General features: G+C 51.9%; 1 protein-coding gene and 1 long non-coding RNA gene across 2 annotated transcripts; one reads left to right on the top strand and one right to left on the bottom strand.

Moving 5' to 3' along the window:
• Positions 1–4,848: 4,848 nt before the first annotated feature.
• On the bottom strand, positions 4,849–17,387 carry Dnal4 (dynein axonemal light chain 4). The gene is made up of 4 exons (XM_055603030.1): positions 17,314–17,387; positions 7,911–8,113; positions 6,850–6,933; positions 4,849–5,892 (listed from the first exon to the last, which is right to left on the bottom strand). The coding sequence occupies exons 2-4, from the start codon at positions 7,977–7,979 to the stop codon at positions 5,728–5,730; spliced, it is 318 nt and encodes a 105-aa protein (XP_055459005.1). The 5' UTR covers positions 7,980–8,113; positions 17,314–17,387; the 3' UTR covers positions 4,849–5,727.
• LOC129673292 (uncharacterized) lies at positions 16,846–21,396 on the top strand. The gene is made up of 3 exons (XR_008719639.1): positions 16,846–17,076; positions 19,293–19,376; positions 20,541–21,396. It is a non-coding gene; the product is annotated as an uncharacterized LOC129673292 (long non-coding RNA).
• The last annotated feature ends 595 nt before the right edge of the window (positions 21,397–21,991 follow it).

The following is a 21,991-nucleotide window of genomic DNA, read 5'->3' on the forward strand; positions in this document are numbered from 1 at the left end:
TCTCTCTGGCCTCCTTCGCTAGGTCGTCTCGAGGCTGGATGGACACAGAGCAGGGGTGTTACCTGGTCAGTAGCGAAGCCCCCTGCCCTTCCTGCCCCATGGATGCTGTGGGAATCTGTCTTAGCTTGAGATGAAAGGTCAGGGTCTGGTCCCAGCTGCATTCGGTCTCTGTCACTGGTCAGGGGTGTGCATTGGTCACCCTGCCTTTCCTGATCTAGCTTTGTAGAGCTTAAGTAGTAAAAGAGGAATGGCGATAGCGGCCATCTTGCCTCACTCAGCCCAGCTCTCCAGATCCCTCCAAGCTTTGTGTCAGAAATGGAACCTGAGGCTCCACACCAGCCCTGACCCGAATCCATGAGCCCCAGCAATGCAGATGTCCCTGAACATTCACCACCGCCTCTTCCTGGACCCCACAGTCCGCCTGGAGCAGGAGGGTGATCCTTATTCTGCAGATGAGGACACGGAGGTGGGCGGAGCTTGTTCCAGCTGGCAGCAGCCTTCTGAGCTGGGCTCTAGGGTCACGGGCTGCCTGCTTGAATCCTGCTCTGCCTTGCAACCACTGGGCCTAACTCTTCCCCTGTGAGAGGGATGCAGGAAGCAGCATCCCAGAATGGGAAGAAGAGCCAAACCAGACCCAGCATACAGAGTGCTCAGCACGGAGCCCAGCACATCAGTGCACCCAAGAGTCTAGAAGCCTTATTAATAATGATACAAACCGTCTGCCTCCGTGGCTTGCTCTCTCCCCACCCCCACCGTCTTTCTAAGGATTGGAGAGGCAGCTGGCAGTGGGAGGTGGTTGCCTTAAATATAAGATGAGGAGAACAAAGGGAAAATAGAACAGGGGAGGGGGTGGTGTGTGGCTACACCCACCCTCCCCCTCCAAACTTGGGGGGGAAAGATCTAGGGTCCCAAGCCACCAACCAACCAGCACCAGTCTCTTGAAGGGTATGAAGCATATGTCCCCAAGGCTCTTGAGGAAGTGAGCCTTGCTGTGCAGTCAGGCTTGCCTGCTGGGATAGGACAATGCCGGTTTGGATCAGGACTCCACCACCAGGGTAGGTACTTCCTGCCTGGCTGTAAGGTTGGCCTCAGAGAAGCAGGAAGTAGGTTGAGGTCCTAGGGTTTCTCTGCCCACTTCCAAGACAACATGAAATATTTACTAGAGAGTCTCTGTAGGCTCCATGAACTTCAAAAGGCTGTGCCCCTCCAGCTGCTCACCCTCCTTGGTTGCCATGGAGCCCGTGACCAAGTCCGTGCCCTCCACCTCATTGATCCAGCACTGTCCTTCGTGTCCTCCACTCTCCTCAGAGCCTGTGGTTCTTAGTCTTTGCCATTCTCTAAGCTGGCTAACACCACTCACTTCTCTTCCAGGGAAAGTACTGGCACTGGGCTTCCAACTGTGTGTGACAAGGCTAGCCACTTCCCCCTTGAAGTTTCAGACTCATGCTGGAGGGCAGGAGGAGGGGACCAAGGTGTCCTCCGTACCAGCAGAGAGCCACAACACAGGTGCGCCTCATGCCGTCTCTGAGGGCGGAAGCAGCTCAGCAATAGGTGAGCCAAGGCCAGGCCCAGAATGTGGAGCGCCCTCTTTCCCCCCAGCAGGGCAGAGGTGAATAGAAGGGCTGAAAATTCAGCAGGTACCAGGAGGACCATGGGCCTGGCGGCATGGGCCTGGCTGGAGTGTTGTTTCCTGGCTAGATCTTGGGTTAACTAGTCATTCTTTGAACCTAACTTCTCAACTTGTAAATGAGACCTTCCCTGCCTCAAAGGTCTGCTAAGGCTTCGTGAAGTGACGTGTCACCAGGGAGGAAGCCCAGGGGCTATCAAGCGGGGTGGGGGACTTTCACAGAGGAAGAACCTTCCCCCAGAAAACGCCATTGTGCTTCCCTCAGCCATGACTTGCTCAGTGTGCCGCCCTCAGCTGCCATGTCTATGCCCCACTTGCCTGGCCACTGGCTCTTTGTGGTTGTGCCCCTCTCTTCTTCAGCTGTGGGACACCCAAAGGGGAAGTCCTGGGTGACCATGGCTGGGCTGAACCTCGGTACGCAGAGCTTCTGGGGTCAAGAAAAGAAACCCCTGGAGATCCATGACACAGGCCTTTAGTAGAGGTGGTCTCGGCCAGCTGGCCAAAACAGGCCTTTAAGGAATAGACCTGGGCAGCGGCAGCACATGCCTTTAATCCCAGCACTTAGGAGGCAGAGACTGTGTGAATTCAGTCTGGTCTATAGAGGCCAGTCTGGTCTATAGAGTGAACTCCAGGAGAGCCAGAACTACACAGAAAAACCCTGTCTCAAAAACAAAACAAACAAACAAACAAAACAAAACAAAAAGGGAGATGTCTCAGTAATTAAAAGCATTTGCTGCTCTTGCAGAGGACCTGAGTTTGCTTTCCGGCATCCACATCCGGCAGCTCAGAACTGTCTGCAATTCCAACTGCAGGAGCCGCTGCCCTCTTCTGGACCTTGCTGGCACCTGCACTCACAGGTGGGGATGGCCACACCCACACACACGTGGACATTTGCACAGCTATCTAGCATCTGTCTTTGTGAGCCAGAACGTGTGTGCGCGCACACGCCACGTTAGCTGCTAGGTGAACCGTCCGTAAGAAGGCCCAACAAGACACCTGGCGGTGCAGGCACCCGTGAGCGGATGCAGCGTCCTTACCCACACCATGCTCCTTCTGGAAAAGCTAGTGGCAGACACAGCTGGGCCATCTTACACAGATATGAACATAGAGGTTTGACACTCAACAGTCTTCAGATTTGGGCCTCTGACTTCTCATGCAATGGTTCCTTTCCCAAATGCATTTAACGTGACACAGTCCTAGGAGCCTGGAGGGCTTTGTTGGCTGTTGACGTCGTACAGAAGTGCTCAGAGGAAAGTAAACACCCCAGTCGCAATGACCACGTACAGCTGTCAAGAAACGGATCTCTTGAGTGGTTCATCTCCACTCCGTCCCTACTGGTCATTGCTCTTGTGTTGAGGTGGACGGAGGTATCTGACTGAGGCATGGACATGACCGTGGTGTCCTCCACAGGCGTTTCTCTTTTTAGAAAGAAGAATTTATTTATACCATGAAGGTGGCGGGCTGTGCAGTAACTAGAGGACCATCATGCAGTGTGTGTGTGTGTGTGTGTGTGTGTGTGTGTGTGTGTGTGTGTGTGAATGAGCCTGAGGTTGACATTGGGTGTCTTCCTCAACTGCTCTCCACCTTATTACAGTTTTGCTTATGTATTCTGAGTGCATGCTGCCGCACCTGGCCCTTTGCACAGGTTCTGGGGCTCAGTGTTTGGAGTCATGTGTTACATGTTAGCAGAGACATGGGAGTAATTATGATAAATATTTCTTAGGTGTGCAGAAGTAAATATTTTTCATGCTTGCCTTGTACTGAAGAAAAGCTGAAGTTGGAGGTGTCCTAGTTTCCTTTCTGTTGCCATAATAAAATATCCTGAAAATTTTCGGAGGGAGAAAGGGTTTTCTTTAGATCTGAATCCCAGGTTGCAGTCACTGTGGGGAGGTCACAGTGGGCTTGAATCAGACAGTCACATCACATCTGCAGTCAAGAGCAGACATGCTCACTTGCTTGCGCTTTGCTGTTTCTCCGCTCTCACAGGTTCAGGACCCCCTGCTTAGGAATGGTGCCGCCCACAGTGGGCTAAGGCTTCCCACATCACTGAAGACAACCTCACACAGACTGGCCACAGGCCACTCCACTATAGACAGTCCCTCACTGAGACTCTCTTCCCAGGTGACTCCAGGTGTGTCCACAACTCAAGCCAACTGCCAGCGGTGTCATTAGGCAGTTAACTATGGCTTTATGTGGGGCCAACAGGGAGAGGGGCACTTGATGTCTAGCTGTAACAGTGTCCTTTTCTACCTTTTATCCTTAAACTATAATTATGTTTTCACATACTGTTGAGGAGGAGGAGGGGAATGGGATGGGAGAGAAAGGTGGAAGGGAGAAGGTGGGGAGGAGTGGGGGAGGAAGAGGAGGAGCCTGCCCAGGGCTGCTGTGGTGCCCTATCACCTATCTGCCTGACAGTGGCCACACAGCCGCGCTCCCTGGGAGCAGGCGGGGTCCACAGTGCCCGTGCTGACACAGGCTGGGGCTGCCTGTGGGCCTGTGGCACTGTATGGCCTGAACCCTATACCAGCCCCAGCCTGCTGAGTTTCCCAGCCCAGGTGGGCCAGTGCACACCACTTGGGTGTCAGCTGAGCAAACCCTCCAGCAACCTCTGGAGGCCAGTGTCACACCCACTCTACAGGCAAAGCTGCTGAGACCTAGAACACAACAAAGGGATCAGATCTGGGGACCTTGGGGCCCATAATCCCAGCCACCACTCCACCTTGGCTGCTGGCTAAAGCAGCCTCACTTGCCAGCACCCACGTGTGGCAGATTAAGGCAAGAACAGATGCAAGGCAGGCGCTGATCAGCCGCAACTATTCCAGGCTGGTGCCCCTCACCGCCTCCTGCACCACCCCACCTGGGCACCACCTCCAGTCTCAGGCACAGGGCTGCCCACCTCTCTAGCAGCAATGGAGCCAAGGAGCTGCCTCCCTCCTGGTCCAGAAGGGCCGATTCCTACCCCTCACATCTGCCCAGATGGCTATGCTGACACTTCTGACCTGTGCAGAGGCTTGCACGCAGGCACATACGTGCACTCGAGCGCACACAGGCACAGACACTCACTCGCCCCTCCCCAGGGGCACTGCACTGGTCTTTTTGCATCGTTGTCCAGAGGATCTGATGGAAATCTGCTACAACTGGGCGCACACACAGGCGGATTCGGGCTGAACAGAGCCCTTGTTCTGGGGAACCTCAATACACCATAGACTAAGTTTAGTTTTTGGTCATTTAATTGTAAAAACCAAGACATTTATATAAATAAGACCACTGTGTAAAATATGATTCACCCTTCTACTAAAACCCTTCTTCCCACACTCAAAAAGAATCTAGAAAAGCCAGCAAGGTAAGAAGTACAAATAGCATGCGGTCCCTGATGAAGTCCCTGGCAGGCCAGGTTTCCCTGCTAACGGGGCCTCACGGTGAGAGCACTCCTGGCCCAGGCATCTCACCGGAGCTCAGCAACCCCTGGAGAACTCATTCTGCACCAGGCCCTGGCTCTCAGCCATGCCGCCGGTCTGGTGGAGGTGCTGTGAAAGGTTCCTGTGGCCTGGGCTGGGAGAAGGGGACAGGAAGACTGTGATGCCAAAGCCAGGACTGTGAACTGCTGCTGGTCCGGTAGGATGCGGTGGTCTGGTCGGCCCTGGGTCAGGCTGGGGGAGGGGAGAGGGAGCCCCTTCCCCAATGACAAGGACAGAAGGGCCCTGTGTCTCCTCAGAGGAGACAGGAGAGGAGTCTCTTCTTAGGCTGCTTCCACATAGCCACTAATGACAAGGGAGGGAGATACTTCCCAACAGTCCCTGGGGGCAGAAGGGTTTTGGGGCTCCTAGGATGAAAAAGTGGGACCAGTCCATTCTAAGGAGGAAATCCCATGACCTCACCCCTTCACCTGTCATATAATCCCACCCCTCATACACACAGAGATGTCTGTCCACAGCTCAGGACTCAGGGGAAGACAACGGAGAACCTGGGAGTGGAGATGTCACTCTAGGTGTGGCTCAGGAAACCGGGCACAAAGACAAAAGAAAAAGACTGTCAACTCTCCTTGCAAGAGCCTAGGCGGCTCCCCAGCCCAGCGAGGCAGGATTGCTGCAGGGATGATGTCAGGAGCACTTCCACACACACACGGCCAGGGTCCCCCCGAAGTACAGGTAGAGCAGATTCTTCACCTCATGGGTGATCTCGAACCCAAAGCCCTCGCCGATCACCACATGCCAGGAGGAGCCGAACTTCTTGTCCATTGTCTCTTTGATCATCTTTGCAGCACTCTGGAAGGGAGAGGGTCCCAATCAGGGGCAGTGACAGGCACAAGCCAGTTCCTGCACCAGGAAGGAGAAGCGTGGTGCTGAGCTCTGGACAGAAACAGGCTGCTGCCTCGGCCTGACATCAGTCTGCCCTTGAGACCACCGCAGCCGTTTCTACACAGCAGCCCCCCGCAGGGCTATGACAGGGGAACAGCACCGGGACACCTCGTCAGTCAGTCAGGAACTGGTAGAGGTGGGGAGGCACAGAGGCTTGAGGAAGCCTGAGCGGAGGGCTGGCTGTTACTCTGGGCTCCGGAGCAGCACCAACACCCCCAGCTGTGCACCAGAAAACAGGGACACGAACATAGGCTGTTGCAGAGACGAGAGGAAATAACACCGAGCACTGTGTGCCCATCGCCTCTGTCTGAGGAAAGAGGTGCCATCACCCCTAGCCTACAGATCGGGCTCTGGGGTGAGAGCTGAGAACTAGTTTGTACTGAGAACAGTCACAGAGGGCTGTGGATGGGATGTGGCCACATCCACCCTTCCTCACCACAGCCTCATGAATGGCACCGCTGGCTGGTACCTGTGGCCACATTTCTAGGACCGAGCCCAATACCTGTAGCGGAGCTGGGACTCTACTCTTTCTGAATGGATGGATGAATTCATGGATGAATGCCTGGCAGGCCTCTGTTCATGGCTGGGATGAGCCCAGGAAGATGCCCTAGCCAAACAGCCCTCTTGAGGGCAGAGGTGCTGTGGAGACCCTGTTGGCTTCCCTCCCTCTGGGGCTCAGTGTGGCCCTTGGTTCCCTGGCTAGAACCAACCTCTCCTCTCACTGGCCTTCCAGAACAGTGACCACCTCCAAGCAAGGCTCTGGCCTTGTCCCGGCAGGTCTGTAGAGCTGGCTACGTGGCTCTGGAGCCACCCTACCACACAGGGTCACAGAGGCACAGGGGCCGCCTGCACTGATGGCAATACCTCGTTGTTGTTGGAGAATTTCTCACAGGCTGTGACACAAAGCTCCATGGTCTCCACTCGCATCTCCTCTGGCATGTCCGAGTGCTAGAGACAGGGCAGGGTGACAAACAGAGAGAGGCTTAGCCGTGACCTGGCCTTCCTGGCCAGCCTCTCAGTCTTAAGCTTAAGGAATGAACACTAGGTGGCTTCCCTGGCTCATCCCTGGGCAAGTGATTTATCCATGGCTGGGGCCTACAGCTAGGGCAGAACAGGTAGATGGAGCTGAACTACAGACTCTGGGGCCCATGGCCCTCTGCGAGGAACATGTGTAGGAGGGAGCCCCACCTTCACTTTCTTCCCCGGGCACCCAGACCCCACCCATAGTGAGCACCTTGGCCAGGGCCAACCTCACATCTCCACTACAGGCCTGACTACTACATCTCATGTCAGCCTTAACATGGTCCTCTGAATCCACTCTCCTAAGTACAACGAGAGCGACTAACGAAAACAACATGAGTCAATGCCACCCTACGTCTGTCCCCTCACTGCTCCTGGGACCTCAGGACAGACTCCATATTCCTCACCATGTTCCTCGAGTGGCTACCATCCAGGCCTGCACAGGCCGACACCACCATCACTCTGCCCCTCAGACCTGCCACTCTTCAGGGGCTCAAGCCAGACATGACTATCCCAAACTTGTCCCACTCAGTCTCCGAGGGGAGGATCCTTCCTCACGTCCCTGTAGGGCCTGCCGCCTAACTTGATGACACTCACTGATCTGACTTCTTCCAGGCATTGGCCCCTATACCATTCAGTTTTTCTTTCTAGTACTTACTGCCTGCCACTGTGTGCTTTCATGGCGGTGAGACCATCACCTGCCTTGTTGGCCACCATCTCCGCCTGTGACATACAGCAGGTGGCCTGGGCACAATTTGGTGAATGAATGAATGAATGAAAGAATGAGTTGCTGTGACTGTAGATGTTTGGGCTGGAGCCAGCAGAGCCCTGGTCTCCTCACTGCAAGCTCCACCCACCTGCAGGCCATGGGCGTGGTGGCAACTTTCCTCCCTCCTGAAGCTTACCCTGACCAGGGGGAAGGTCTGCAGCCGCTTATAGTCAGCATCCTCTTTCTTGCCTTCTGCCTCTCCCATGATCTTCCCAGTGTGCCCTCAGGAGAGTGGGGCTTTCAGGAGGCACCGGGCCCAGCAGTCACAGCGCCCGCCGGGCTCGGCAAGCAGGCCTTGCCAACTTGGCGGGAGCAGAAAATGTCTTTCCCCAAGGGGTGCTGCAGAAAACAGGAAAAGCAGGAGGGAAGAGTTGGCTTCAAAACCACACATCACAAATTAGAAATGTCTCGGTGACAATCTGACACCTCCCCATCTCAACGCCTCTGCCTCCTTTCCCAAATGGCCAGCAAGTCTGCAGACGGAGGGTGAGTCAACCCGAGATGCTGCAAGAACACACTGTCATTGTCAAGACAGATACTGACTGTGGGCCAGACCCAGGGTGGAGAGGAGAGCTACCAGTTAGCAAGGACAGTTTCTGAGGGCTGATGACAGCCTGTCTGGTAGGAAGGAGGCCAAATGCACAGGTGACCACTGGCAATCTGGGCTGTCCCCAAGGGAGGGGCCCTTCTGCAGGACCCTGCTCTGCAGAGTGCTGCGCTACTGTGCTGTGTGGTGGCTTTCTTGGCTTACTAAGTGCCTTGATGGTCCCTGCTTACTCTACCCAGGGCCGCTAGGTCCCAGGAGCTGGAAGGCCCAGGCACTGGTATCAGTTCAGCCAATGACCAGCAGCACAGCCTGGGGCAAATGAGTTCTCATCAGTGACTGGGGCCACACCCTGGGAAGTCAATGAGAGAAGGCCTGTAAAGCAGGCAACTGGGTGTCACTTGGTCAGTGTCTGTTCCCTTCCTCTGGCTCCCAGGGGACTTAATAGCAGTTTTAGACTCTTTTTCTCCCCTCTATCCCCAAGACAGGGTTTCTACAGTTTTTTCTAGTCACAAGCCCCTCCCCATCATATCTGGGCATCTAACGACAGGTGGGGCTTTTTATAAACAGATGCACTGCTGCTTAAATGACTGCCAGCTCTGCAGAAGTCAGGACGCTTCTTCATCATCCTGGAATAAAATCAAAGCGCTTCCTCTCAAGGAGGTACTGAAATGTATGAATGCAAACCACTGTGACGGTGAACCTTCCTTAGCAATCTACAGTAGACACCTCAGGTCATCATGGCGGCATTTGTGTTTTGTTTTGTTGAGACAGGGTTTCTTTGTGTAGTACTGGCTGACCGGGAACTCACTCTGTAGACCAGGCTGGCCTCGAACTCAGAGATCCACCTGCCTCTGCCTCCCAACTGCTAAGATTAAAGGCGTGTGCTACCATCACCTGACACAGAGACATTTCTTAAATCTATGTCTAAATTAAATTTCTCTGCATAGCCACTGAACGCCAAGATGCCCAGCATATTAACCAAGTGGTACGTATACAGATACATATTTTGAGACAGTGGTTGTTCAGGCTGGCTTGAAACTTCTGGACTCAAGTGATCCTTCTGCCTCAGTCTGAAGCAGCTGGGAATGCAGGCATAGGCCACTGTGCCTGGCCAGCAGGTGGTAAGAGCAGGTAATGTGGATTACTGTTACTCACTAGCCCCCATTCCCAGCACTCCATGAGGATGGCCGCAGAAGCTAGAGCCTGGGAGTGGAGGCCGGAGAGCTGCCACGTCTGGCCTGAGGTCACTCAGCTCAGGAAAGTGGCAAGCTATTGGCTACAGCACTGCCCTGGAGCAGATACCTCACTTCATGCTGACACGTGGGCCCTTGCTGCACCCCTGAGCACAAGTGCGGCTCAGATGGCCTGGCAGTAATGTGAGTGCTCCCCCTCCCCTCCCAGTGTGTGCAGTCCTGGGGTGACTGTGGTCTGGCCTGGCTGAGCACGGAGACTTCTGGGTACTCTTTCCCCCTGCACTACATTGTTAACTGACACCTCTCTGATGCTGCGGCCAGCCTCAGCGCCACCCTGTTGCTGGCCACCCTCGAGCAAGGCTCAGTGCTTGGCATGGACTCCACCATTCCACAACACTGGTGTTTTCTGATTTCCCAGAGGACAGATGGCTCCCCTTATCTTCTAACTCTGGGCATCTGTGCAGCTTGGCTTTTAGCAGGTTTTGTTTGTCTCTACATATGAGCTGGCTGTTAACCAGGCACAATCCCACTGCACTTTCTGGTCAGGTTTCTTATTCCACAAAAATCCGATGGGCCATTCATCTCTGCTCACTGGGTTAAAGCCTGTCTGCCAACCCAGCCTGCACCCCCAGCTGTAGTAATGCCACTTCACCAGCTCCTCGGCCACCTTCACAAGGCGGTACTGGCAGGGGTGCCAGGGCTCTCTGCTTTGTTTACCTCTGAGAATCCCAAGTGGGAACAACTTAAAGTGTGGAAGCAGCTGCTCTAGCATCTTCCACTTAAGTGTTTCAACTCAAGTAGATTGACTCTCAGAGCTAAGAAAGGCTGCCAGGCAGGGAACACAGAACTCAGGGTGTACGTCTACAGAATCTGTGGAAGCACACAGGACTTCAGGGGTGCTACCAGAGTCCCCTCTTCAGGAAAGACCCCAGGATAGTTCTAGGGAGCAGTGGTGTGGAGGGGAGGATGCCAAGTCAGAACATTTATGTGTAGGGGCTGCAGGTGTGCTAAATGGAAAAGCACTTGCTTGGCCGGTCAAAGGCCCTGAGTTCTGTCCCTGAAGCTGCAAAAATAGATATACAAGTCAACAAACCGATGAAATATTGAGTCTAGGTTCTGGTTCTTTAAAAGAATGGAATTCTGCCTACTTCCTTGGCTTTGGAGCCCTGAACAAGGGGCTGCAGCCAGGCCTGGGCTTTGTCTTTGAGATGCTGTTCTCATTCTTGGCAGGCTGACATGAGCTTCCTGAGAGTGGTGTGAAGTACTGGTCCTCTGTGGTTCTTGCTGCTCTGCTCTCTGGGGCTATCAATCTTCCATACAGAACTCAAACAACATCATTCAACCGAATATGCTATGACCATGACTCATGAACACGAACAGCTTTTCCTAATCACTGCATATACTCCTGGCAATCCAAAACGGTAAGACTCACGGAGGAAGGGGACTTGTTACAGATGACGTGCTTCCACAGAGAGGGAAGAGGGATTTTTATGACCTGTATCATTCTGGTACAGCTCCAGTCGTTCAGCCACGATTAGCACTCCCTGCTGAACGGATGCTACCCAAAATAGCACAACTGGGGTTTTAATAACCTTATCAATCTCCCATGCGAATGAGCTCATGTCTGGGAGAGGCTGCATCAGACCAGGCCACACTTTTTAATAATGTAAGTGTGCCACAGTCGGGCCACCAAAAGCTCAACACCACCATCTGGCCCATGGTGGCACCTGCTCTCCCCCAGGACTCCGTTAGTGCTCTGTGGAACCTCGCCCAGGAGGCTCACACAGGGATCCCCACTGCCTTGTCAAAGCCAGTGCGCCTGTCTGGAAGGCCTTTGTTCTTTGTGACGGTGACCTTAAGTCACTGTTCGTTACTTTGCTTCTGAAGTATTTGAGGAGAATCTTTAAGAGGGTAAGAGTTGTGTGGGAGATAGGAGAAAAATTCACGGTCTCTGAGAAATGAGGCCAAAAAATATCTGCCAGCTGTGCGTGCATCTACATGTGTGTGCTCATCTGCATATATGCTGACACTTAATGCCTGGAACGTTCTTGGTCCTTAAGCTTATAACCAGTACATAAACGAGAGACCACAGGCCCCTTCTGGAGTGTGTCACGGTGTTTCCCAAAGACAGGTTCTGCAGGTGAGTCTGGACACACATCTGTTCTGACCCTGACGGGCGCTCCTCCCCTAAGCCTCATCACGCACGGGGGCTGAGCAGGCTCTACTTCACAGGAGGATCAACACCTTTGGTGGGTGGCAGTAAGGAGCCTTTCCCTCTTTCCCCACAGGAGGCAACCGTACACTGGACCCAGCACGTGCCCACTACCCCCAGGCCCGCTGTGGGAAGGACTCTGCTTTAGCACTGAGAAGAGAGAGTCACGAGGACACCAGTGGAGCCTGAGTTGGACCAATGGCGGCATGGCTACAGTCTACCTTCATCTTCACGTTTGTTGCTGCAACTCTACAAGAGCTCCCCAGTGAACTGGCTTCCAAATCTTAGGGGAAGAGGGACAAAAGGCACCCAATGGTTGGGGAGGTTTGATCTCGGGCCCAAGAGCCAACATTTATAGAGCCGGGATCTGAGCCCAGATCCATACTCCTGGCTTCACCTTCCATGTTTTTTTCCTTACAAGAAATAACTTAAATATTCGCACCTTCCAGGTCAGCCACCTATCTGTGCCTGCCTCCCGCCTCTACCCACTGGAGAGGTGGTATGGGGGCGTGTCTCTGGGACCACCGTAGCCAGCAGAGTAACAAACTGCGGGAGGCAAGAAGGTAGTTCAGTTTAATACGACGAAGTAGCCTATGTTGGTTCTAGACTCTGACCTGGAGCAGTTTATTGTAGACACATTTAACAATAGCGCAATCTGATGAAAAGTCTCCTGGTGATAATGAAATCAATCCCATGTACACAATAAAGCTTAAGACATGACCACATCAAAGCCCTTTGTAGAGTACATGGGATATCTTCCATCAAGACAGGTTCTGTAGACTGACAAGCTCACGATGGGAGTCTTGGGAAGATCCAGTGTGATCTCAGACACACAGATAGTACAAAGGTCCCCAGGCTGTGAACCATGTCAGCTCCCAGCCTTCCGGGTTACACATCCCCTCCTTTGAAGAAACAACCTTGTGTGTTTAACGTTCCAGGTTCCTCTTGTGCTTATCTGTGACCACAAGGACCTCTGTGCCTCCCACATTTCCCCCATTTTTATTTTTTAAGGAGAAAATTGTGGCTGTAATAGAGGCCAAGGCTGAATGCATTGCCAGCATAGCTAGTCTATTATAGGCAAGCATAGGAGAATGACAAGAATAGCTAACTGAGGACAAAGGAAAGGGGAAGCCGTCTTAACCATGATGGCCATTCAAAGATCACTTGAGAGAGTTTGTTTATCTCTTTTATGCAGAACATTAATTTGACCATTGATAGTATAAAAAATATAATATGTTAAAGCAACACATGCTTTAAATAAATCTTGGCAACTGAGATGATGCTTGAGCAATAGATAACCCACAGTAGCTCTATCTTCTCACGCTGTGGTTCCTCTGTGCCTCCCACTTACCCACACAGGGGCATGCACCGGGCACCTTGGTCATCCCATCGCTGCTTTTTCTGCCATTCCATACCCTACTTCCACAAACAAATGACAGCAAAGCTGACATGGTGAGGAGAAAAAGGATTCAGGCACACCAACACGGAGGTCAGGTGATGAGCGGATCCCCAAAGGCCTGGGCTACCCAGGTTGGGACAGAGTGAGGAGCAAACCCAGGGCTGCCGGGCTGCCGGTCTCCAGTTTCACTGTAAGGGCATCAAAAGCCCATCAGCTAGCTGGGTGTTGTGGCATCATGCATGCAATCCCAGCACTCAGAAGCCAACCTGGCCTACATAATGGGTTTCAGACCAAACAAGGCAACAGACAACCTTGTCCCCCCAATCCCACCCACCTTGGTTTTCCTGATTCAGGCTTTCTCTGAGAAGCCCTGAGCAAATACCGCCGCCCGGCATAAGACCATGTGTTAAGAAACTTTTCTTAAAGAAAAAAGAAGGAAAGGAGGGAGGGAAGGAGGAGGGCAAGCTGGAAGGGAAAATGGAAGGAAGTCTAGCTTCATCTGTTGTAAACAAGAGATAGGTTGACAATAGGGAGGGGATAACTCCAGTCCCTTAAAAAAAAAAAAAAAGTTACCAGGCCAGGCATAGTGGTGCACACCTGTAATCCTAGCACTCTGGAGGCAGAGACAGGTGGATCTCTGTAAATTCAAGGCCAGCCTGGTCTACAAAGCGAGTCCAGGACAGCCAGGGCTCTGTTACACAGAAAATCCCTGTCTTGAAAACAAACAGAAAAACAAAACAAATTACTTTTCTATGTTTCAAAAGCTATCTCATCTGGTTGTAAAAGGTCTTTATTTTTTTTCTCAATTTTACTGAGACCCAATATAAACTTCTTCGTGTTTTGATCACGGAGAGGGAGGAGGAAGAGAAGGGGAAGAAGGGGTGGGAGAGGTGGGGTTAGAAAAGACATCTGTTGACTGGCTGAGCTAGGCGACTCAACGTTTTCTTTGTCCAACACGGCGGCATGCTAAACGACAGTGACTCACACAGTACACCCCCATGGACACAACCACATTTGGATGAGATTCCAAACATTTTCCTTAAGAGACAGCGTAATAAAAAGTCAGAACCATGGCAGCCATGGGCTCTGCATGAGAGCAGCTGCCAGCGGCACGGGTTACCCAGCCTCCCTCACTTCTTCCTCACCCAACAGAACAGATTTGAACGTAAGAAATTAAGAGTGACATTATCACAGGATCAAATTGCACTTGGCACTGACTTCTTTCCTGGGAAACAAATGATGACTGCTAATCATCAGTCACATCTTACAAGTGATCACGATTTCGCCGTGGGTCGTGAGTCCAGACAATCCCCCGGCGCTCAGGGACTGCAGCCTCGTTCACTATCCCAGAATGAGCAGTCCAGTGGCAGACACATGGCAGGAGTCCAAAAGATATCCAAAGTGTAATTACATTATATCTCAATGGCCTCCTGGGAGGGGAGAGGTCCATTCAAAGCCATCCAATAATACTTACTGAACACTGGAGCTGGGATGGCTCAGCTTGGTTTGCCGCACAAGCCTGAGGACTTGAGTTCAGATCCCCAGCACCCACACGACAAGCTGGGTGTAGAGCTGGAAAGACAGCTCCATGGGTAAAAGTGCTTGTTGTTTAAGCCTGACAACCTGAGTTCAAACCCATGTGGAAGGAGAGACGGAGACACACGTGCATGCTCGCATCCTCTCCTTCCCTCATACGTAAGTCACCCCCCAGAGGTGGCTGAGTACTGTGCTCCGTGCTGCAACCCCAGTGCTGGGGAGACAGGGACGGGAGGACTCTGGAGCTTGCTGGCCACCCAATATAGTCAATACGTGAAGAGAGACTCTGTCTTTAAAAAAAAAAAAAAAAAAAGTGCAGAGTGGCTGAGAAAAATACTGGTCATCCGTCTCTGGCCTCCAAACACACGCACAGGCTCTCTTACACGTGAACATGTATATACACACACAATTTTCAAAACATATATATTTACTTAACACTGATCTTTAGCCAGAGACCAGTAGAGAAATTCTACACACAGGTTCTCAAAAATTCACTACCCCCAACAAATTGCCAGACAGGCACTATTCTCCCTGTTACTGATGAGCACATTGGCTGAGCAAAGCAAAGTGACTCTCTGTCCAGCTGAGACATGGAGGGCCAGATCCCACTCCAAGTACACATGAGTTCAAGACCAAGCTTTTGACAACTGACAACTCCACTGTAACCATGCAGGGGGCAGCACCGCTGTCATGGTGTTTCCAGCATAGGTGAAACCTGACCCAGGAGTTACGGTTCAAGGCGGAAAGAAAAGAAAGAGAATGAAGAGAACTGGGAGGGGGTGGGAGGACAGCGAGAGAAGCCCAGAGTTAAGGGCAGCCAGGGGTCAGTCCTGGTGAGTGAGAGTCCTGCCAAGCAGGCATAACAGGAGACTGCACACGGGAGCAATGCAGTGGTTGCAAGAGAAAGTTCAAGGCTTCCTGGGACTGAGAGACAGAAGGGGGGCGGGGGGAGGCTGAGGATGGGTTGTGGAAGTGCAGGAGCCCCTAAAACCTTGGCAAAAAAAGTGCAGATTTTGTGTTTTGAGATAGGCTCTCATATAACACAGGGTGGCCTTGAATACACTGAGCAACTGAGGACAAGCTTGAACTCCTGATACTGCTGCTACCACCTCAGAAGCACTTGGGTTGCAAGCTGGCAGCACCGTGGCCGGTGAGTTGGATTGACAGGGACTGCAGTTAGGAAGCTGCAGCAACAGCCCAAGTGACAGGCATTGGAAGGCCTGCACCAGAACGGCAGCCTAGGGAATGGAAAGGATGTGATATCCCCACGGAGTCAGCACCATGATAACTTGATAACTTCCTCAGTGACCAGGAAGAACAGATGGGCAGGTAGAGAAGCGGGCCAGCTTGATTTTGGCAGGCCAGCTGGAGAAAGGCAAATGGAGACGTCTGATCAGGAGCACAAGATGACAGGACGGCTGGGAGAGGGAAGCTAGGGGGTCTTGCTCTCACGTCACCATATCAACCTCTTCCAGTTTCCTCACCCCATCTGCACCCCGAGAATCCCTAACTGGAGAGTACAGGGGAAAGAGCAAGGCCAGAGGGCAGGTCTGAGACCTATCTGCAGATGGTGGACAGTAAGCGACACCAGCTCCACAGGAAATCTCTGGGTTCCTCCTAGGAGGGAAAGTGTGAGGGAGGAAGAGACAAAGAAAGGAAATTAGGGGGCTGGGGAAAATGGGTCAGTTTATAAAGTGCTTGCTCCACAAGCATTAAGATCCGAGTGTAGCAGCCACGACTGTGACCCCAGCAGTGGAGAGGCAGCTGGAAGGATCCTTGGCCATCTAGGCTGATGGTGAGCGCCTAGCATCAATGAGAGACCCCACCTCATAAAATAAGGTGGAGAGTGATTGTGTGAAGACACCAAATGACTTCTGGCCTCCACATGGACCTGCACACACAAGAACACATACACACACAGGAAAAAAAAACAGCAAGTTACCAAGCCCTAAATCTGCACTGGACTGGGTGGGCCCTTTGTACTTCAATTGCCAAAGGAGAATATTGGCTTTATAGATGCACTGACTGATGTCCAGTGAGATCTCAGGTAATTTGCCAGGATTCTTACAACTGAGAAAATCCAACTTAGGTTTGACAAGTTCTGCGCATTACATAAAAGGAGGGAAGAACACATCCTCCCAGGAGCTGACAGTGGAGTCCAAGAACAGCATCCTAGGACGTCAGAGTCCAAAAGGCCTTTGCGACCGTTCAACCCAATTTCGTCTTTATAGATGGGGAGACTGAGTCCTCCCCAACGGAGGAGAATCCCAGGACGTCGCCAAATCTGCAAATCAAGCGGTCTGGGACGAGGCGATTGAGCTCACCAGCCAGCAGCAGCGAGGCGGCGAGGGGACAAAGTGCTGCGCGAGTCAGAAGAGGGCGAATGCGAGGGCACGGAGCTAAACGGGACCCAGGGTGGGTGAGGAGGAGCAGCCTGCAGAGTAGTGGTGGTGGTAGTGGGGCGCAATGTCATTGCCGAGCTCCACCGTCCCCTACGTGGGGCGGGGAGGGGGGTCCTGGCCGGGAACCGTGGTCTGGGGACCTAGGTGGGGCCTCGTCCTGGGACAGGCCTTGTCCGCCCCGCGCGTCCTACCGCCCTCCCTTAGGGCCGGCCCGCCCCACCGCGCTGCCCGCCGCACTCGGCGGCCTCACCTGCTCCCGCGGGGGCCGGAGCCGAGGCCGCTGCCAGCGCACCCCCGCCAGGGTTGTCAAGGAGCGGGTAAGAGTGTCTTAGCAACCAGTACGGAAGTCCCGCCCCCGCGCCGGACGTTGACAGCAGTTTCACTTATTATTGGTCTAGAAAGGTGCCAATTGGTTCCGAAGGGCCTAGGAGGTCGGCGCTTACGCGAGGGGCGTGGCTTAGAGACTGGGGAGGCGGGGCTTCGCTCATAGTCGTCTTAAATATGCCGGAGCAGCCGGCCAGAGGCTGAAGTTGTCTTTGGAGAGAGACAAACTTCGTGAAGGTGTATTGCCCTGGGAGTTTTCTTCACTGAAAAATGACAGATGCAGTTTGTTGGTGTCGTGACGCTGATCTGCTATTTTACAAGGCCCTCAAGAGCCTGATAACCAGAGTTTATGTAGTGTTTTAGTGCTTTACAGTGACAGTCTCATTGATTCTCAGCATAGTACTTTCAGGTAACAGCGTCGGTAATCCCGTCTGAACCGATGTGAAGAATTTGAGAGACTGAAAGAGAGAATCAAGGAATAATCCGGGAGAAGGAACTCAATTCTTCTTGCCCTTGCATGCACCAGAGTCGCCTTGCCCTAGGAGCTGGGAGACCCCTGTACCATTAGAGGCAGTTCTCTGGAACCTGCTTCTGATTCTTCTCGGGAGGAAATGACCAAAGAGTGTTAGTGCGGCTTGGTGAGGGGAAGGTGAAGAGTGGATCAAAGGGTTAGTGGGATACCCCATAATTTAAACAATTACTCTATGCTCAACGTGTGATCATTAGAGAAGCCACACTAGCCGGTTTTCTGGCATCTACAGGTGGCTCAGCCTTGGCCACTCTGGTGATTCCGGGGAAGGTACCTATAGTCCAGCAGGAAGAGAGCCACCAGAAGACATGGATCATTTATTCCTCACGTTTCTATAGCAGAGGTTGGCAGGGTACTGGCTCTTCTAAGTGTGGTACCTAAATGGGCAGAACCCAAGATGACCAGAAGGCCAATGAGAGTGGGATACAAGTTGCCTGGGGAACGGCAGTGGCTCCAGGAGGCCTGGATGCAGGGCCAATGCAGTGTAGGTCGGAGTGAAGACACAGAAGGAAGTAGGGTACTAGATGGAGGGGTTTAAAACATAAATGGCCCCTGCTGTGAGGTGAGAATGGAGAACTTGCTGGAGAGCTTCAGGGAGGCCAGTAACAAGGTCTGATCTGGGACACTGGATTAACACTAACCTGAGTGTTACTAATCTGAGTAGACTGAGAGCACACACACCCGGTTTGGTTGGAGGCTTGGCAGCATGAACTCAGCTAGGCACGTGCCAGCTCCCAGCTTGTCTCCCTGGAAAGTTCTGAGGGTCTGTGGCAATTCTTATTCAGCCTCCAAATTTCCTTAATCACCTTTCCCACTTTCTCCAGGAGACGGAGGACAGCATTTGAGGGGGATGATGCTCTTAGCTTTTGTCTCTCATAACAACGTCTCCTAAAAGGGGTCCGTGTTTGCCATCTTCCCTTTCTCGCCTCCCATTCATTCTTCCGCCCGCTGCAATCTGGCTTCCACTCCCACAATGCCACTGAAATTCCCTCTCTCACAGTTACTAGCGACCTTGTGGGAAGTAGAAATTGATAGACCTTCTTAGTCTTTATTTCACAGGGACCCATTTCTTCTTGTGGTTGGCAGCACCAACCACAAGAATCTTGATGCAGTTCTCCATCACAGAGGTGGTACCTATAGACCTCTTGGCAATGCAGATTCCAGGGTCTTCTGCAGTGGAACGGGGAGAGAGAGGAGTGTGGGTTTTAATTGGCTGCCTTGTGCCCGCTAACAGTGAGAGCCACTAGGTAATAGGGTCCCTCACTCCACCCCCAGATCTCGAATTCATTTTTGGCTCCCGTCTTGGGCTCTTGCTTTGCTCCTTAACCTGAATGTGTTTTTTTTTTGTTTTGTTTTGTTTTGTTTTTTCCTGACAGATCGCTATGGTTTGGATGCGAAATGTCACCCACGGACTTGTGTTTCGCACACTTGATCTCCAGCTGGTCGCACTGTTTGGGCAGGTTGTAGAATCTTTGGGACATCAGACCGACCTGACAGGCAGCTGGGGAGCAGGCCTTCCTTGTGGGTTACAGCCCTGCCCGGTCCTACCCTACTTCTAGTCTTCCTCTCTGCACCAAAATTTAAAGGAGCCATGTCCTGGTCGCCATGCTTTCCACTTTTTATCCCTATTGTAATGGACTATACTTCTGGATAAAAACCAGAAGAAACGCTTTCTCCATATGTATATATATGACAGGTTTTCTCTGTGTTTACCCTAGCTGCTGTCCTGGAACTCACTCTGCAGACCAGGCTAGTCTCGAACTCAAGAGACCCACCTCCCTCTACCTCCTGAGTGCTGGGATTAAAGGTGTACACCACAATACCTGGCTACATCTCCGTGCCTATATTGCTCCTGCCAGGCATTTTGGCACACTGACAAGAGCAATAGCACTTCAGTGCTCTCCATTTGCTTGCTTCCTCGTCAAGTCGAGTTTCCCGTACTTGCTGGAGTTGTAGGTGGGATGTGTGCCCCGGAAACATCCCGTTCACCCAGGGAGCAATGCTCTCGATGTGAGCCTTGTTAAGAAGTGCTGTTTTAGGACTGTCCCTTGGGGCTCTTCTGCCCACAGTTCCCTTTATCCTTTTCCTTTTAGATCAGCCTGTGGGTAGTGGTCCCTTTGGGGGTTGAAGGACCCTTTTACAGGTTCACCCAAGTCTATCGGAAAGCACATTACAATTCATAACAGTGATAGGGGAGGTCCTCCTCCCCTCCCATCTGACCCTAGCTTATCAGGTCTCTTCAGGACTGGCTACAATGTCCTCCTCTGTGGCCTAGCAAGGCTGCTCCTCCCTGGGAGGTGGGGGGAGGTCAAAGAACCAGCCATTGAGTTCATGTCAGATCAGTGGACTTGGAAAGGGGCAGGGAGGAGATGAGGGAGGGAAGGTGGAATTGGGAGGGAATGAGAGAGGGGGCTATGGCTGGGATACAGAGTGAATAACCTGTGATTAATATAAAAAATAAAAATTATAAAAAAGCAATTCATAACAGTAGCAAAATTACAGTTATGATGCAGCAACAAAAATAATTTTATGGTTGGGTATCATAATAACATGAGGAGCTTTATTAAAGGGCCGAAGCTTTAGGAAGGCTGGCCTTCTGATTGCTCTTATATTTTACTTTCCAGACTCAGCCTCTCTCAAGCACTTGGCCCAGATGTCCAACAGAATCCTAGCTGTTTCTACCAGAATGGCCCACAAACTTTTTAAAGTAGCACGTCCCAAGTTGGATGGATCCTCCAGCTTGTTCTCCTCATCTTCCTCATCTGGGCAAATGGCTGCACTGGCCTCTGTCAGACACCGAGGTGTCACCTTTAAGCTTTCCCAGCCCTAGCCTACCTCCAGCCAGCGACTGGTCTGCTAGTCTTGAGTCCTGTCTCCTCACACACGCCTGTCCCAGCACAGCAATGCAGCTGTAACAGCTGTAGCAGCTGTAGCAGCTGTAGCAGCTACTTCCTTCCCAGGCTGCCACCTGTTCCCTGCTCTTCCCTAACCCCCCATTCCAGTCAGTGTGGTCCTTCCCAAACACAAGTCACATCCCTGCTTATCAGCTCCTTCCTCACCCCGCAGTGACCCAGTGTCCCAAATTGGCAGTCAAGGCTCACCTTCACCTTCCTCCTGTTTCTTTTCCTTTTTCCCAATCAGCTGAATAATAATAATAGTAATAATAAAACATAGACATGAACTGGGGACTTGGCTCAGTGATTAAGAGTACTTGCTGCTCTTCCAAAGGACCCAAATTCAGTTCCCAGTGGCCACTTGGTGGTTCACAACTGCCTGCAACTTCAACTCCAGGAAATACAGTGCATTCATGTTTCCCTCCACATCTCTCCACACCCCCAAGGACACATAAATTAAAAAAAAAAAATGAAAAGAACAGAGTAATGCCATATGCCCTTTACCAGTGTCCCCAACAACAACATCCTGCAAGAAGAAAGGGCAGGTCACCAGCACGAAGGCAGTTTCCCTTATTTTGTTCTTGTGCATATGTGTGCACAGATGTGTGAATTCGTGTGCACTGGCTGGTTTTGTCAACTTGACACAAGACGTAGTCACCAGAGAGGAAGGAGCCGCAGCTGAGGAAATGCCTCCACGAGATCCAGCTGTAAGTCATTTTTCTCAATTAGTCATCAATATGGAAGAGCCCAAGCCATGGTGTGTGGTGCCATCCCTGGGCTGGTGGTCCTGGGTTCTATAAGAAAGGAGGCTGAGCAAGCCATGTGCTTTGGAAGTGTAAGCCGAATAAACCCTCGCCCCTCCTCACACTTGCTTTTTGGTCATGGTGTTTTGTTGCAGCAACAGAAACCCTAACTAAGGCATTTGTGCATATATATTTGCATGTGTGATTATACATATAGATGTGCAATATATATATTTCTGTGTGTGATTATGTACTTTTGTAAGCACGTATGTGAATGTGTGGATGTGTGCGTGTGTGAGTGTTGTGTGTATGTGTTTATTTGTGTGTATTTTTTGTGTATGTGTGTTTAGTTTAATGCAGTTTTATGGAATTTGTATATCGATTAGACTTTAGATTCCCCTCCTCCCTCTGGGTCATCCTCTTTGAAGGCATATCTGA

This window comes from Psammomys obesus, unplaced genomic scaffold (genome assembly GCF_907164565.1).
Source record: "Psammomys obesus unplaced genomic scaffold, mPsaObe1.curated_primary_1811, whole genome shotgun sequence".
Taxonomy (NCBI): domain Eukaryota; kingdom Metazoa; phylum Chordata; class Mammalia; order Rodentia; family Muridae; genus Psammomys; species Psammomys obesus.